This window comes from Crinia signifera, chromosome 3, assembly GCF_055691185.1.
Source record: "Crinia signifera chromosome 3, ASM5569118v1, whole genome shotgun sequence".
NCBI lineage: Eukaryota > Metazoa > Chordata > Amphibia > Anura > Myobatrachidae > Crinia > Crinia signifera.
Window position 1 is genome coordinate 251,690,667 of NC_139219.1, and position 19,186 is coordinate 251,709,852.

A 19,186-nucleotide genomic window follows, 5' to 3' on the forward strand; every position below is an offset into this window, starting at 1 on the left:
GTCTATACAACAACACAGAGAAAAGAAACTCGGGTGGGGTGCACGCTAGACTCCCTCAGAATAGTGTGCCACACTATTCTGAGGGAGTCTAGCGTGCACCCCACCCGAGTATCTTTTCTCTTTGTTGTTGTATAAATGTAATCAGGTATAACTCGGGGGTGCACCACTGTCAGTCACATAAAAAACACACACGGGGTGATTAACCCATATGTGAAAGTCTCCAGAAGGCCAGTTTGACTCCTCTCGTACATGATATGATAAATAGAATAAGTGTTTACACTAGTGAGAGTCCCCAATCCTTTTGTGTTTCTTCAATTGTCCATGTATGTCCAATTGTCCATTTATGTCCACAATGTTTCCATCTGGAACTTCGGGACTCGAACAAACTTGTTGAGTCGTTTTAAGGTGAGAATGGGACGGTATGACCCGTTGGGTTTCCGGGATAGAGAGAGGCTGGCGTAGAATCCCTGCCTTGCTGAGATGAAGGGACCGGTGCTATGACTCCAGATTGCAGGAGTTTCTGGATGGATTGCTCCAGAGCCCTGAAAAGAGAACATGTTCGGTGGACAATGCTAAAAGGCGAGGGAGTAGCCACGGGCGACGACATCCCGAACCCATGCGTCTGTTTTAGATTCCAGCCAGACGTCTGAAAACCCCAACAGGTGCCTCCCACCTTGGGATCCCCCAGTTGGAGGCCCGTCCCTTCATGCGGAGGGTTTGTCCTCTGGCTTAGGGTCAGGACACCGGGTGGCCCAGGGTTGCTTACCCTTGGGTTTTCTCCAGTTTGGACCCCCCCCAAAAAAAGGAAACCTTCAAAAGGGCAGAGCCTCCAAGGTTTTCTTACAGTCAGGGTCCGCCTTCCAAGATCGCAGCCACAAGGAACACCGTGCCGCAACTGCCGAAGCAGACACTTGAGATGTCAGGGTGGCAGCTTCAAGCGCTGCCTTCCCTAAATAGAGGGCGGTTTGATGCACCTTCTCAATGGTAGGGAGAAGGCCCTCTGTTTATACACCGTTGGCTGCTTTAGGAGCAGTTTCCCAGCGGGCCCTATCCTCCTAAGGGAGGAGGTAACGGGAGGCAAACCGTCTAGGTAGGGTGAACTTTCTATTTGGTACCTCCCACACCTCAGAGAGGCTATTTTCCAAATCTTCGGACTTGGGGAATAAAGCTAGAGTCCACTTAGGGCGTTTGAAAATAGGGCCTGAGGATTTATCAGCTGGGTCCACTAAATTAAGGGCCTCTTTTACCGCTGTAACTAGCATCTACAGGATTTTTCTGTTTATCATCCCAGTAGATGTTTAAGTCATGTGGACGTAGGTGCTGAGAGGAAGAGCTTTCCCTGAACGTTGCCCTGCACAGTGTTTTGCGGATAATGCGCTCACCCAAAGCGGCTCTAACACCAGGGGTGCCAACCCAGCCAGGGATGGGGATGGCATCACAGGCTATCTGGGGAGGTGCAGATGAGAGCCTACCAGCTTGACCATCGTCTGAGTAAGCGATGTGGCCCAAGCAGGCTCCTGAGAGGAGGCTGAAGCTGTGGGCGAGAATCAGCAATAGGATGTGCCGCCTACTGTCCCCGGGGAAGTGGCTGTGTGAGGGGAGCCCACTCTCCCTGCTAACAAATGTGCGCCAGGGATCCTGTCTCACGCAATGATGGTAAAATGGCGGGCAACCAGTGCACGCTGGGCTGCCCCGCTACCGGCGCTGCTGTCCACACACAAATTATCCCTGGTGGTCCAGCAGGAGCGGGGGGCGGACCAGACGTCTGCTAGTTAGCGTAGCCTGGCGGTCCCCCACACTGAGCTTCCTAGGTGTGACTAGTTTGCCCACACGCTCCCTGCGGGGAGAGTCTTACCTTTGCGGTGTCCCGGGCCCGGCCTGTCAGTGTAAAATAAAATTGAAGTAGTAAGGCTGCATATAGCAACCCCTCTGTAAGGTGCATGTTGGCTGCTGCCAGCACCCAAAAAAAAAAAAACTAAATTGCCTGGTGGTGGGGTAGAGGCAGAGAGGAGCCTTGTCTGCATAGGAGGTAGAATAAGTTTAAACTCTTGGGTGCTGAAAGCTCTCTCTCCCACTCCAACTACCCAGTGTTAGCCTGTGGCCCCTAATGTGTTTCGAAAGAATAAACAGTGGCAGTAAAAATATTCAACATTTGGCAATTTTTAGAACTTCAAACTTGCTTACATCAAATAAAAAAAAAAATCTGCAGACTGAAAAACTCATCTCTTTCTCCAGAGTGCATTAGAGAGAGAAAGACAAAGTAGGCAACCTTTCATACCATTGATACTCCAGCTGCACTGTAACTACACGTGCCAGCATGCTACGGCACAGTTATAGAATGCACTAACCTCATATCTGTGACATGCTGGTATGTATAGACACAAGTGTCCTATATCATGTATATACCCCTGTCCTATATCATGTATTGTTTTGCATTATGTATTGCTTCAGCAGAGCTTCCTTTTCCCTTTCTGTATCCTATCTATTATCAAATGGTTTATTTTATCTACATACTATTAATTCTGCAAAACAGTGTTTTTATGAAAATCCTGGTCTCTCTAATCTCCACCTTCAACATGGTGGAGTATGTAGTTTCACTCTCGAAACTTTGTAGATGGTGGTCCTCACCCAGTGGAACCATACCCCTCTACATCTGAAGTCACAGACGATCGCTCTACAGAATTACAGAAGAGCCTATAATAAATACATTCAGATTGCCATAACAAAGACACAACTGCTCCCCATTACCTGCAGAACACTGCCATCACAAACTACATCTGAACATACCAGTCTTCCATAGATGCCAGGTATTTTTCCCAATTTCTTCTGCTGAATCAAAGCATCAAGAACCTTTCCTCTGCTACGATTTGCAGATAAAGAACTTCTTGCTTCTTCCACTTTCTGCCGTATCTCTCGAACGCCATTTTTTACAGTGATTTCGTCTTGTATAAGTTTTTCAAAGTCACTTTCTTTCTGCAAATGTATTTCATTATAATCTAATGAACAAGAAGTACATGGACACAGTGGAATATTTACACGTAACTCCCTTATCTGAGTCCATTAAATGGAGTATAGAAAGACTCCAATGGAATTTTTACACAGTAAATGTGACTTTAAATTGGGCCCTCGTCCCTTATATAACACCAAAGACTGCTGGGATAAAATAAAAAAATTCTACAGGACAGAACAAGAGAGAATTAAATGAAAGATTAACCCATGAGTGCCAACATCTCTGGGATGGCCAATGTATCCACTAAAAAGGCCTGCATCTCTCACATTTGTTATAATAATTCAAATAAAAAACAAATAATGTTGTGTAAAAATTTATATTTCCTGTATAACTGTAAACATTACAGGTCATTATAATGAATAAAAAGGTTTGCTTGGCAATTTTCACACCTAGTTTGACAAATTCAAGTGGCATTCAAAGGGTTAAACTAAAATGTTTTTAACAAGGAAAGAACGTTAACAGGTGGATGTAGATTGTTCATCAGTGGACAACGATAACATGATGTAAATAGGAAGTCAACACACAAAAAACACATTTCTCCATACTTGGCATCTTTGAATACAAAAATAAGTGATGTGATATTAACAAGGTATGTACTAGAGGAAGCGGTACATCTGTCAGACCAGGCTTAGGTCGACAGTCATTAGGTCGACCCCGGAAGGTCGACAAGGTTAAAGGTCGACTTGGCTCAAGATCGACATGACTTAAGGTCAACATGGGCCAAGGTCGACATGAGGTTTTCACTGTTTTTTTTTTTTCTCGAATGCCGACAGTCGACATGAACACAGTTGGAGTTGAACCGCTGCCCCTCGCGATGCTTCGGGCATTCTCCCACCATGCCCTAGTGGATGGCAAGACATGAAATACCACCTGTCGGCACATGTCGGCTCAAAAAACAGTGAAAAATTCATGTCGACCATGAGCCATGTCAACCTTTAACCCTGTCGACCTTGGGGACAGTCGCCCTTCCGGGGTCGACCTAAGTCTGGTCTGACAGATGACCATTTCCCGTACTAGAAACCAGGTACCTATCCAATTCAGCTGCTCATCTACAAATGAGGAACTTTCAGTGAACGGCTTACTTTCCAAATGGATTTCCAAAGTAATCTAAGATAAGTCCTGGAAACAAATAACATCCTACACACACTTTGCCAGGCACTGCACCCAATCAGCTTGATAAGGGACAAGATGACCCTTGGCCAAGCACATTAAGATGCATGGGGGAGAGATGTATTAGTTCAGCCACAATCAATCAGAGTGCAGCAAGTGGTGAGCACTCAGAAACGGACTGCATGTGACAGTTGGCCATCATCATTACAGGTTGTGCATAAAGCACCAGTTCCTGAATGTATACTGGGAAACCTAGATTGACAATTAAAAACATACATGATGTATTACTGTTGAGCAACTTCCAGTAAAAAGAACAGATAATGGGAATAATTCAGAGCTATAAGCAAAACAGCTGCATTGTGTTCATGGAAATAAATGTGAATATTATGAGTTGCAGGTATTTATTGTGCCACAACCACCCTATTCATCAACACCGGGAAAAAAATAATTCAATCACCATCAGAACATATATTTGCACCTACTCAGTACTAGTGCAAGAGAACCTTTAGAATTTACACGCTCACAGAACACTAATGCTATGTACAAATGCTCTGTTGGATCCCAATTACACCCAGCCACAAATGGAAAATAGCCATTAGTTGCATATGCTTGGCAATGTAGAATGCTCAATGCGAATTATACCAAGATCCATTTACTAAAACAGAGTTTCAAGCAACTATGAAGCAGCATCAATATGGTAATGAGTGCACAGCTCAGGAACCAGATACTCTGTAGTTGGAGATAATCCCCCTAGCCTTCCACAGCGTTAAAGTATATTCTCACAGCTGTGACAGTCCTTTCTGGCAAACATTTATCCATGTACTAAAAGCCCATAAAGGAACTGCCTCTCCCCCAGGGTCTAGCACAGCCCTGACCACTATCATGTTAAAAATACCGCATCCGGTAGGCCCTTGCCTAATGTGACAATAAAACACCCAGGCTTTTCCCACTTGCCAAGCAAGCAACATCGCCTGCAAACCCTATGGAGGCCAGAGGCATGCTACTCCACTGAACAAAAAAACCGAGGAGGCTGACATTGTGTGTCAGCCTCCTGCATTCACCCAACTGCAACGCAAGGCTCGCCAGTCACTGGCTGTGGAATAAGTGACTTTGGGACCAGAAATTGTGCCTCATTAACTTCAACAAAAACGTACCGGTACTTGTTTCCTAGAACGGCCACACCGATTTTGATCGGGTCGGAAAAATCATGTCGGTCACATCGCATGCGATGCGACCGACGCTAAGGACCCGATTTTTACATTGAATCAAATGTGAATAGGGTCCCTGGGACCCTATTTAACATTAGATTCAATGTAAAATTGTCCCCAGACCCCAAATGGCCCCATTGTGAACAGCACCCCACGATTGACACCAACCCGAAGCGTGGCGAGCCCGGGAGGGGCGTCGGTACGCGTCCTCCGACCTTTTCATACCCCTACTATCCACGTCGGTGCGGAGTTGAGAATATAAAGTGTGGCGAGCCCCGCGAGGGGACGCACATTACTTCACAGGTATACGCGTCCGCTCGCCACGCTTCGGGCTCGGTGGCTCGCCACACTTTATATTCTCAACTCCACGCCGACGTGGATAGTAGGGGTATGAAAAGGTCGGAGGACACGTACCGCCGCCCCTCGGGGGCTCGCTACGCTTCGGGTTGGCGTCAATCGTGGGGTGCCGCTCACAATGGGGGGGCATTAATTTATAGGCATGACGGGGGCATATACAATGAGAAATGGGCCATATTAGCCCATTTCCCATTGTTAGCTATGTAAAATGTGCTTAATCGTGTCCATCGCATCCATTATAATGGCACAAGACTGACGCGATGAACGCGATTACAATGTAAAAAATATTTTAACATTGAACCCTATGGCAAAATCGGGTCCGTCCGTCGCGTGCCATGTTAATGCACGCGACCGACACGATGGACCTGATTTTGCCTTTGCCGGCAAAATGGACCTGATTTCAAAGGAAATCGGGTCCATCGCGTTAATCGTGTACCTTAAGTTAAGGTACACGATTACTCCCGATTGTGGCCGTGCTAGGAAACAAGTACCAACGTATCTTTCCTGTAAATATCACGACGGTAATAAATAAGCAAGAAACACAACATGGATTACATGCAGGATGTGAATATAGAAGAGAAGAGGGAAGATAGACTGAACTAAAAGGGCCTAAATTAAGCTTTGACTACATGTTCAGTACCCTGTCAAGTGGATGAAAGAAAAATACCACTCTTTATTTAGGGAAGGTCCGCTAAATATTCATCAGTGACTTTCATGGTCCTTCAATCCAGTGTTTCAATAACTAAACACAACACACACACACACACACACCTTTTTAAGATCTTCTTCAGCCTTTGGAAGCTCTGTCTCTAATTCTTTGATTGCAGATTTTCTCTCTTTCAATGTTGCTGAAGCAGTGTTCAATGCTTCCTTTGCTTTGTTCAGCTGGGACAATGCAGTTTTATGACGACTCAAATAAATATCCAGCTCAGACTGTGCCACGTCCATCTTTGAACGGGTCTCATTCACACTCTTGTTTAACTCCATCAGCTCTTTCTCTTTCACCTTAAAGTTTTAAAATAAAGAAGAAAAAAAAAAACACATAGGTCTATAAAACCCTCTTTAAAAAAAACAAAAACGAATCAGTTCCTTATTTTAACTACACCATGTCAAATTTTATAAGACCATTCCAAAGCACTACTAAGATTCTACAATCCTGCACTAACAGGGCAGTGGAAAGCTTTAATAGTTTGGCTTTTATCTTTACTTAACACCAATTGAGACCCAAGATTAGGATACACACCTCCTTATCCTCTTGCAAACCTTTTGTTTCTATCTTGAGGCCATCCATAACTTCTTTCAGTTTCTCTTCCTGTTCTTCTTTTCCCTTTTCAAGGATGACTTTTTTATTGCTGGCCTCATCGATAAGCTTCTGGCTATTAGCAGGTACACTTTGTAATTCTTCCACCTACATGTACAGATAAGAACAGCAGACACTTAATAACAATGAAGGAAAAGTAATCGGAGTACAATAAAACGCTAAAACAAATATATTCTCATTGGAGTGGGGGGAATTTGGAATGTTAAAATAACATAAATATAAAAAACTGCTAGCATACAGCATTGCCATTTTTCTTTAAAACTCTGTCCACCTTCCTTCGATATGGCCATTTTTTTATCTGCACTGTGTGAACACTGGGAACAGGCTTTGTGTAAAGCAAACAGTGGGTTGCATTATTGCGGTAAAGGTTCCATGTACAGTAGCTGACAAAACTCAATGAGGCGAAGACCTGGCACTGTCATTGGCTGCGACCACATCAGCCACGGTTATTCATGTTCTGTGTGGGTTTTATGAGTTCACCGGATCAGTGCTCCGGGTTTTGGCTGATTTGTCTTTGGGTGTGGCTGCCTCCTAAGCCACTGGCTATAGGTATGCTCCAAGCAATAAACCCTGCCAAATATATTCCTGTGATACACTTATTATACTCCTTGTTACTGGTGATTTCTATGTTCTCAGAGTTCCTAGCTAACTAATGTCTGAGTTTACTACAGAGTTACATTTATTCCTGCCCGTGTCTAAGTATTGCCGCAAGCACACCTGCCGGGTGTCCCGTTAGATCCTGCCTGTGTCAGAGAATCGCTGCTTCCAGTGTGTGAGATCTTGACCAGCTTCTGCGAGTACCTGCGTCTTCTCCACGCATTGTGGTTTAAGTCGCACCTTTCATTACAATCTGCCATTGGTATTCTCACAGCACCAGCTGGAGCCATAACTCTTGTCCTGAGACAGTCATGGAGGCGGTTAGGGTGCAGGCTTAAGCGCGTGCCTACTTGTCTTGTGTATGTTTGTGTTACTCATGGCCGATGCGGAGGCCTTTGTCTAGCCTGGTGACTGTCACTTAAGCGGTTAGGTTGCAAACCTATCCACAGTACCTTGGTTATAGTTTTTTGTTTGGTCAATTGTGACGGATTCGCATTATAGCGGTAAAGGCTGCAAATCCTGTGTTCAGTCCTTGTTTGTATATTTTAGTCCATGTTCATGTGCAGAGCCTGGTTTATCTTTGTGTTGTATAGTCAGTTTATCCTCTTACTAGTACTAGTGTTCCCGCTAGGCTTATTTCACAGGGTGCTGCACCCGCCAAATTTGCCCTGCCCTGTTAATAAGGTAATAGCTGCCCTGCACAGTTAATAGCCGCCGCTGACATTAATGTCCCTCCGTGGCAGACACCTCACTTCTAGTCTCCACCCGCTGCCGCACTCACAGTGTACGCTGCTGAGCACAGCAGCAACCCCCTTAGCCCTGCAGTCTCCATAGCCACGCTGACAGTCCCTATCTCAGCCCTGGCGTGGTGACTGAAAGTGTCTATCAATTACTTACTCCTGCATGGAGACCATAGATCTGCTTAGTGGGGGGTATGGCAGGGTGCCATGTGCCCCCCAGGCCAATGCAGTTCTGCAGCATTGGGGCCAATTGCTGCGCTGTGTGTATAGATCTGACAGCTGGAAGGGATGCTCCGCCTGCCCCCCTGCTGTCAAGTTCAGGCTGCGGATGCTGCAGCTGCAGTCATTGAATGCTGTGAGGCTGCTGTGTCCGTCAGCACTCAGCAGCAATACATAATAACGGTCTTTGTGAAGGGGCGGGGCTTAGGAGTGTTCACTGCCTGGCTGTTTGGTGCACTACAGACAGAACTTGGAAGCCTACCAACAGTTCTTTCCCCCCTCCTCCCCTTCTCCTTTCCATACCAAGCAGAAGTAAGCTCCATTCCAAACATACAGATGAGCTGGTGCTTATGTAGCATATCAGTGATGCTTTGTTAAGAGGTGGTCAGTGATATAGAGTGTATGCAACTGTACCCTGCTTTAAATGTTTTTTTTTTTTCCCATTTGTGTGCCAACCCCCCTCACCCTCCCCTATCCCACCTGTCTGTATGTACAGAGACTCTGCTTCCTCTACAAATATGGAGGTCACAGGTGCTAGAGGTCTTCGTGCACCTCTATCATCTGTCAGGGCGCCCAGCGCTACCTGGAAGTGCGGATTCCAGTAGCGCTGACGGACTGTACACCAACCCCAGGAGCATGTAATCCCCTCTTGGCAACTAGCATATAATCCCCCTCCGTGGCAATGAGCATATAATCCCCCTCCGTGGCAATGAGCCTATAACCCCCCTCCATGGCAATGAGCCTATAACCCCCCTGGCAAGGAGCATGTACGTTAGGTAAGTGGCACTTATGTGGAATATGTGATAAGCATTATGGTGTTTGGTATAATGTGAATACCGGCGTTCAGGATACTTGCCCTTTTAAATTCAAATGTGCCCCCTCCCGCCTGAAAAATGTGCCCCCTCCCGCGGTCAGCAGCCTGTGCTAAAAAATTTATAGAGTGAACAATAAGAACCCTGACTCGGTTGGGGCTTTGTGTCACCGTGAAAGACCAGGTGGCATCCAAGTACAGGGTGGAGCTAGCCTGCCCTTTAAAGTTGGCTATTAGTGGTTAAGTCTAAGACCTGTGCAGGTGCCAGCTGACTTAGGGTTTAGTAATAGTCAGGGTCAGGTGATGCTGTGGCTTCACCACCGTGGCCACAGAAGGGTTAACCCTGAGTTCACCCCCAGATTATCACAACAGACGCTACTTGATCCAGTCCTATAGTTGCTCTTAAACTTGTCTTCAGCCCTTTGCTCACATTACTCAGTGGCTCATCTTCGGTCACTTTAGGCAAGCAGCAATGTTGTAGACCAGGCTTGTCCAACCCGCGGGCCGTATGCGGCCCAGGTCGGGTAGTAATGCGGCCCAGTGCATTTTAAGAAATATAATAGTATAATATATTTAGGGCAACTACCTGGTCCGCCCGCAGCAGCGTCTCCGTGCTGGCCGCGGCACTGTGCCCAAAGTAAAGATGGCCGCGGCCAGCATCGAGTTCTCCCAAACCTAAAATGGCTGCGGGAGCGCTGGTGCGAATGCGCAGGCGCACTCAGCTGCTCCCGCGGTCCGAAGGACGTCTGAGCTGGCGCTTCCCCCACGTGATCCATCCCAGCAGCGCTGGATGATGATCTGATGGGTGGCGGCGGCAGGAGCAGGCAGCAAGGCCAGCGGTGCCTTCTCATACCCACACTACCATCAGTGTCTTTGTGAATTGCTGCACTCATCCCGTGTGTCAACAGCTGTGGTGAGTGATCACTACAGGGGGCATTATGAATATAAGTGGCATTATATTCATAATGCCCCCTGGTAATGCCACTTATATTCATAATGCCCCCTGGTAATGCCACTTCTATTCATAAGTGGCATTACCAGGGGGCACTATGAATATAAGTGGCATTACCAGGGGGCACTATGAATATAAGTGGCATTACCAGGGGGCACTATGAATATAAGTGGCATTACCAGGGGGCACTATGAATATAAGTGGCATTACCAGGGGGCACTATGAATATAAGTGGCATTACCAGGGGGCACTATGAATATAAGTGGCATTACCAGGGGGCACTATGAATATAAGTGGCATTACCAGGGGGCACTATGAATATAAGTGGCATTACCAGGGGGCACTATGAATATAAGTGGCATTACCAGGGGGCATTATGAATATAAGTGGCATTACCAGGGGGCATTATGAATATAAGTGGCATTACCAGGGGGCATTATGAATATAAGTGGCATTACCAGGGGGCATTATGAATATAAGTGGCATTACCAGGGGGCATTATGAATATAATGCCCCCTGGTAATGCCACTTATATTCATAATGCCCCCTGTAGTGATCACTCACCACAGCTGTTGACACAGGGGATGAGTGCAGCAATTCACAAAGAATATATAGAAACATATCCTGCACTTCACAATCATGCCTTATTCATGTCATCGCTATTTGGAAGCACCTACATTTGTGAGCAGCTATTTTCAAGGATGAAGCACACAAAGAATAAAACTAGAACCAAAATATCTGATGAGCACCTTGAGCACTCGCTGAGAATTGCAACAAGTTCCATCGAAGCAAATCTGGATGCATTGGTGGCTGAGAAACAATGTCAAACATCTCACTAACTTCATTCCCAAGTAAGTTTAATATGCTAACTATGTTTTCTATGTTTTTTTGGATGATCAGGTATCGTTACTGTTATTTTATGTGCTGCCCAAACCAAATTTTCAACTTCTAATGTGGCCCAGGGAAGGTGAAAGGTTGGACACCCTTGTTGTAGACATAGAAAAAAAAATGCTTCACCAGGCTCCTGCCTTCAGCTGGTAGGGAAAAAAAGTTTTCTGCTTTGTGTTGGGAAAGGTCTACACCTCCAACTTTAGGGATATGCTTGCCATCATACAGACTCCTGCTAATTCAGCCTCACTGCCCAAAGCTCTGACCAGAAACCACTACTACCACATCACAGATTTTCTCCCAGCCTGCAGAGACCCAAATTGCTAAAAGTGGGCAGCTTCTGCATCATGTGAATATAATTGAGGGTCTTCAAGCTTCAATTATGAATGCTTTGGGGCTTTTATCCTCTCAGGTAGGTAAGTTAGACTGGACAAAGCACACATGTATGTTAAAGCATGGGGAGGTCATTTTTACTGACAGACACATAATAGGGTTTAATAGACAAATGTCACATTCACTATAACTGCGCTTTACAATACACAAGAAAGCCTTACCTTTTCTTTGTCTTTTTGAAGTTGTTTCTGAAGTTTTTTCACTTTACTTTTTGAATGCTTCAGCTTCTCACGAACATCAACATCTTGCAAGTCTAACTGAGTAAACTTCTCTCTATTCTCTTCAATAAATTTGGAAATTTTATTGATTTGCCTGAAAAAAATAAAGCAAACCACAATAAAAAAATAAACAAAATACTACATTTCTTAAATTAGGAAATCACAATACCCATGAAACAAATCGATCTTTACTTTTCAAAGTCCTTCAAAGCTTTGTTCTTCTCTTTCATTTCTTCAGACAACAAATTACTTTTCTCAGTAACCTCTTTTGTATCTTCTTGAATCTTTTTTTTTTGTGCATCCATATCTTGAGTACGTTTCTGCAAGTCATGTCTACAATAAAGACAAACAAAATATTTTTTCTTTTAGAATTATTTTAACTTCCAATAAAATGTATAATACAAATGCAGAGATCACTATAAAAAAGGACAAGGTTCTGCCAGTTTTAAATACAGGGCACAAGCTATTGCCTCATCACTTACATATAATATTGATTGATCTGATTCTTTCTCTTGAAAGTTTCATTTTCCACAGTTAGAAATTCAATAGCCTTATCTTTTTCTCCTTCTAATGCATCCTTTTCTTTTTCCACAAGTTTCACTCTATTAAGCTGTGAAAAAAGAAAAAAAGGATTGTAGTTAATAACCGCTAAATTTAAAGTTTATTAAAATAAATAATAAAATGTCTGGGATAACATTTACATATTTAATACATAAAGCAATATCAAATAACAAAATCATACAAAACAATGATTTGCAAAAGAAACCTTAAATCCATGGTCACCGTTGCGCTTTAAGAGCAAAAATACATACAAAAGGGCCATTCCACGTTATAACCGATTTCAAAAACTCTAACTCAGCTACAGCTTTATTTTTATTTAGTAATGTCACAGAATAAATAATTTTCATGGATTGGCTTCAATGCAGCTTGTGATACCACATGTGAGCATTTAGGAGTTAATACATGTATAAAAAGCTCATTAATAAGAACCAGAGCAGAGGGAGCTAATAAGATACAGGGGAATTCCTAGCATAAATCAATCTGTGCCGGATTTTTTGCCAATCCGTATGCCACCATAAGCTCTTTTCGCTCATTTTGATGATTCAAACCCCCTCCCCCCCAAAAAATAACCCCAGTAAAAGGACATGGACGAAAACTGCAGGTGACGGAATACCGATTGGCTCATTCCCCTCCCCCCAGGAAAAACTGCAATTTTTAATAAATTGTTAGGTCAAGAGGCCACTATGCTTAGATTACTATATGTGGCATAAAGATCTTCCAACATTGCTCTTCGAAATAATGAAAAGAGACCTTACTTACCTTTTCCCCTCTTTGCTGATTTAGAGCTTCAACTCTGCAACACAGAATTTCAATTGGTTCTTTTAATCTCCATGAACCAATAATATCTTCTAAATATTCCAGCATTCCCTCATCATGCTCATTTTGTCCTTTAGGCTTCATCATTGCAATCTGCTCAACTTCACCCTGCAATTGGTGTTGATCATAAACAAAAACAAAAAAAACCATCAAAAACAAGATACTCAAACTAAACAGGAAGCATAAAAATATTAATATATATTTTATAGCTTCTGTTGTAGACCTTAAACTGTCCCATCATAAAACAATGTAAAAGCTCACTTGGCGCTCAAAAGGGTTAATGAGTAATCAACATTTTGGGGATGTGCTCCCTTTCTTCAGGATAAAAATAAAACCAGATTGAATTGACAGAGTTTTGTTATGGCTGACCAATAAGGAAGGGGCTTGAGGCACCAAAAAGCTGTCGGTATTGCCAGTGTGGAATTCAATATATCAATGCTTTGGCTGAGTACCTGATAAGAATACTGCTCCAATGGATTGTTTCAGCTCATGCACTTACAAAACCAGCTATCCCAAGGTGCGCGCAATTTGCATTATTCATTTTTCTACATACATAAATAAAGTAAAAATATGTAGTCTCTCTCTACTCAAATACACTAATAAATACCTTATAGACATTTGGAAAAGATGCAAAAAAAAAAAAAAAAAAACAACTTCATATTTTCTTCTAAATAAAGAAGCACGCATGTTTCATTTGGTTTGGATTTACAGCTATACCTTAATCTCCTTTTCAATTTGCAAATTACTACACATAGATTACGCTATTTTGAATGCCACCTTTGCACAGCAGTGACATTTGATGTTTATATTCTTCTGCTGTACCTTATGATAAAATTAATATAATTATTACAAAACAGTACTGCAAGCTGTTCCCACATGTGTCCATTACATATATTTTAGCATTTTTGAGACTTAAATATGGGAAGTCCCATGCCCCTTACTGAGCGCCTATAAAACACCCTCCCCCCATGGTTTTATTTCTAGGAAGCGCAGATGCAGTGTATTCCGCCTTCCAGACCAGCGCCTGTCTGCAGATCACCCTAGCACAGTGGTTCTCAAACTTTTGTGAATCAGAGCACGAGATCGAAAACATTCTCTGGGAAAAAAAATATATAACTATGTACAATGTGTATAGGTGTCATCCTTATGTTCAATGATGTGGTGAGGGACAAGATAATCTTTCGAAAACAACTTTTTTTTTTTTGTTAAGACAGATCGTATTGGGGGTGGGGCACCTTGATAAAAGAGACCACCGGGTCTTGAAACGTTGGTACATCTGCCTGCTGCATGAATTATTTCAAGTGCCGCCACCCCCCACAATACGATAGATATAATAAAAATAATAATAACAAATGGTTTTGGAAATGGGTGATCTTTATGGATAAGCAGCAACCCTGGTGAGTGCTCTCTGCATTGATAGAGATAGATGGATATATATATCTATCTCTATCTGCTAGCATAAAGCATTGTCATTTTTCTTTAAAACTCTCTCCACCTTCCTTCAATATGACCATTTTTTTTATCTGCACTATGTGAACAAATAAATATACACACACACTTCCAGCAAAAAGTGTACATGGGTCATAAGAAAAAAAAGTTGGTATATTCAAAATATGAATATCCCAGTGCATCAGTCATAGAATATAGTATTTTTTTTTTAAATTGGTTGGTAACAGTGTGTCACATGACAGGATGCCATTTTGTCTTATTTCAGTAATGGTTAGACACTGATTTTGACCACTAATTATCTATTGCTGTTTTCTGAACAAGGGTAAGAAACATGGATTATTGTAGTAAATAAACACAAGTTAAGGACATATACTGAAACTATTTGTTGATAATCAGTATTTCATGTGGTTTTATGTTAGTGCGTTACATGTGGCACATATTAAGTGTTACATCAGTTATGTTTTTGTTTTTTTTGGTATTTTTTTCCCCCATATTTTGGTTAAAAAGATGAGTAAATGCATGATATTTACCAGATCTCGAATAGTTTTTGAGAGGATTAAAAATTCCTTTGACATTTGTTCACAACTTATTACCTTTGGCCGTTCTGTACCTATGTAACATACGGACGTAACAGTTTATGTTACATTAACAACAAATGCCCGTTAGCTTGCTTATCCCAGATGGAGAATATGCATGAGAGAAATACAAAAAAAGGAAGCTATGACACCTGCAGAAAGAATGAGAAAATACAAAGCCAGACAACACAGAAAAGGCTGCAGAAATAAAAAAAATGCGGAAGACCAGAAAAAAAAAAGGAGGTCAGAATGGACTCGTGCCAGAAGGTGAGCAGAAGCAGCCACATCAAGAAACAGAATGACAGAACTGACCTTCAAAAAGAAGGTGATAATCACAGGCATTAATTGACAAGAGTCCCTCAAAATCACTTGTGTCACAACAATCCTTCCATTATTAGCTGCTTAACAAAAAAACAGTAAAAGCCTCAAAAACAGTACATGCAATGGACACCCTGCAGGTGTCTCAGCTTCCTTCTTTGTATTTCTCTCTTTCATATTAAAACATTAAATACTGATTATCAAATTTAATTTCTGACAGTACATGTCCTCAACTTTTGAATATATACACACACACACACACACACACACACACACACACACACACACACTACAATAATCCAAGTTCATGTGACACTGTTACCAGAAGATTTTTTTTTTTTAATTACTATAGACTTGGGGGGTATGCAATGTGCCGCCACTATTTCCGACATGTGAAATAGCAGCGGCTCCCTATCCAATGCTGTCATTAACGACAGCATTGATGCGGGATCACGGCAGAACGGACTTCAGAAGCTGTCGGGCCCGACTTCAGAAGCTGTCGGGCCCGTTCTGCCGATAACAGCCGTGGATTGTCGTTACCTGGGCCGCAGATCGACAACCCAAGGGCGTTTTCATGGCCACGCCCACTTTGCGCCCATTGGCAGGCGGGACATTGAATCCAGTCTGTCATTATGCGGTCAATCTGACCGCTAACGGGCCAGGATCCCAGATTGAATACCCCCCTAGGACTATAGACTATGGCGGGTATGTGTTCTAGGATCACGGCTCTCGATCCCTCCCGACAGCCGTGATCCTGGACCATTTTCTGTTTGCCCGACGGCAAATCGTAACGCGGGAATCAATGTCCCATCTGCCGATCATCGAAAGGGGGCGTGACCACGAAAGGGGGCGTGACCACGAAAATGGACGTGGATTGCCGATCTACGTTCGGAAGAGTGACAATCCACAGCCGGTATTGGCAGAACGGGCCTGACAGCTTTTAAAGTCTGACTCCATTCTGCCACGAACCCTCTTCATTGCTGTTGGTAAAGATAGCATTGAATAGGGCCCCCTCCGCTAATTCCCGTCGGAAATAGCCGCGGACGATTGGATACCCCCTTATGACTGGGAAATTCATATTTTGAATAGCCCCCCCCCTTTTTTCACCATGACCACTATTTTGTGGGACTGTCACCGATATAAATGAGAATGGAGAGTTCTGTGTTCGGGTGATGAATCCAGTCAGAGGTGGGTGGTTATGGCCAAAACAAGTTGATGAGATATAGTATCCATCTGCAAACATTATTAAGGAGCACATACACGGTCCGTTGTGTAGGGCTCCGTTCTGTACTATGCGATGCGCGCTCCCGCGCATCACATAGTATGGTACAAAAAGTATGTGCTGCACATACTTTTTGTACTAGGTACACATCGGAACGGATCGCAGTGCATGCACACTGCATGCACTAGGGATGCGATCCGATGTGTACTTTAAAAGTACAGAACGGACCGAAAAAAACGGACCGTGTATGGGGGGCATTAGAAAGGTAAATGACCCTGTACCAGTTAATGCAAGGGGCCTTTTTTAATTTCCTGATTAATGTATTTGATAGTTACAGCCGTGACTATTTTCTGGTTACATCCGTTACATACATTTCTTTAAATATCTTCAACGTAATAAGAAAAAAAAACTTTCCTGAATATTTTACTAAAACAATGTGTGGTGTATGCTTTATTGTTAAAAAGCACGGAATACATATTTGTTGTAGTTTCAGATAAATCAGGCATATATTTTATTTCTGAAATTACCATGTCCTATCCTGGTTACATCCGTTACATTTAAAGAATGAATTGATTTATAGCAGACAATGGTGAGGCTTGTTCACACTTCATATTTTTATTCACCGGTGGTAGATAAAATTGTGGTAAAATTTGCTTCTTTGTGTGCATGTTAAATTTGTAACATTCTAGATGTTTACCACAAATATTGTACCTGAGAGTTACATCGGAATTGCCCATATATTTATTATTATATTACTAAATAAATCTAAAATGTAAAAATAATAATAATAAAAAAAAAATATGGAGTCATTGTCACAGCCCGACAGCAGCCATTTCGGTATACTGAACAATCATATTATAATTCACACAATACTGCGCAAAAGTTTTACGCAGGTTTAGAAAAAGTGCTTCAAGTTAAGAATGCTTTTAAAAAAAGTCATAATAGTTTTATCAACTACTAAAAAGCAAGATGAATTAACAGAAGAAAAGTCTAAATCAAAAATCAGTATTTGGTTTGACCACCCTTTGTCTTCAAAAGAACATCGATTCTTATAGGTTCACTTTCAAAGTCAGGATTATTTCTTACGAGTATAGGGCCGAATACAGAAGGTATACAGATGCCGGGTCAACGGGGTTTAGATTGACCACCCTTAGTCGACTCGGCTTAGTTAAGATGCGTAATTATAGTCTGCGGCCGCTAGAGCGGCAGTAATCCTAGTTAGACACCAGCAGCTGATTGGTAGGACCATGGTCGATGGGACTTTTACAGGATTTTTTGGTGCCTGTCCACTTAGATCATGCTTTACTAGACAAGAGGACAAAGTTAGAATAGTATGCTGAGCGCAGTGAGCCATGCGAGGGGACACTGCACATATACAGTGTCCCTAGGGACCCCTGTGACATTCGTCACCAAAAAAACCTCAAGTCCTGTTGACCATGGTCCCGCCGATCAGTTACCAGTGTCTAACTAGCGTTACTGCTGCTCCGGCGGATGCCAATTATCTTTACGCGTTTAACTAAGCCGGGTCGACCACACCATTCCTCAATCATACAGAATGGATCACAAAGCACATTTTTTCTCTAATGAACAAAATCATGCTCCACTGCAGGTGAGGAAAATGTAACATGTCCAGAGAGATTTAGATTTGGGTGAGGTTTGTTCAGATGAAATACTAGATCAGATGAAAAGACACATCATGCTTACATCCCTTGAAATTTTAAAATATACTGCCATTAGCTCTGAACCGGCAGAAATAGGTGGGACCCAGGACTGTTCAGAGAAGTCTGGCTCAGAAGTGGCCTTCATGGAAGAAACGGGGGTTGCATTTCAGCTTGGTACCCATCAAGCGATGTGCAGATTCCGCAAAAGGGTACAGTGCCTACATGCTGTGCAATCTTACCAATGACCGAACGATATATTGTAAGTCAATCGGTTTACAAATGATTATATACTGGGCAGGGCGTACACTTCAAAATTTGAACAAAACAGTTAATATCTTCAGACTGACCTGCATCTAAGGCATATAAGAAATCCGCTGAAAGCCAGTCACACGCAAGTGTGTACTGTTACTGGATAATTTATCTCAACATGACAAATCAGCGCAGTTCTAGGTTCAAAATCCCCTAGTGCAATTTTCACAATAGTTTCACTAAGCAATAGTTTTACTCAAAGGGCAGCACGGACAGTGCAATGGCTAGAACTCAGATTCCCACCATGGCCCTATATGTGCAGTTTGTACTCTGGGTACTCCGGTTTCCATCCAAAATCCCCCCAAAAATACACTGTATTAATTGTCTCTCAACGAATATTAACCCTATAATGTCAGTGTGTGTGTATGTATGTACGAGGTAGGGTAGATTGTAAGCACCACTAGGGCAGGGACTGATGTGAATTTAAAATATTCTATTTTACACCTCGTAC

At 42.8% G+C, this 19,186-nt stretch overlaps 1 protein-coding gene across 1 annotated transcript in view; it reads right to left on the reverse strand.

Annotated features, from left to right (window-relative positions):
• SMC4 (structural maintenance of chromosomes 4) overlaps positions 1–19,186 on the reverse strand; it is a 51,566-nt gene that overhangs the window by 22,319 nt on the left and 10,061 nt on the right. Inside the window, exons 6-12 of the mRNA XM_083177848.1 lie at positions 13,145–13,309; positions 12,307–12,434; positions 12,017–12,157; positions 11,768–11,918; positions 6,929–7,093; positions 6,457–6,690; positions 2,788–2,973 (exon numbers count right to left, since the gene is read on the reverse strand). Of these exons, the coding sequence (XP_083033974.1) occupies positions 2,788–2,973; positions 6,457–6,690; positions 6,929–7,093; positions 11,768–11,918; positions 12,017–12,157; positions 12,307–12,434; positions 13,145–13,309 (1,170 nt within the window). The remainder of the gene's footprint in view (positions 1–2,787; positions 2,974–6,456; positions 6,691–6,928; positions 7,094–11,767; positions 11,919–12,016; positions 12,158–12,306; positions 12,435–13,144; positions 13,310–19,186) is intronic.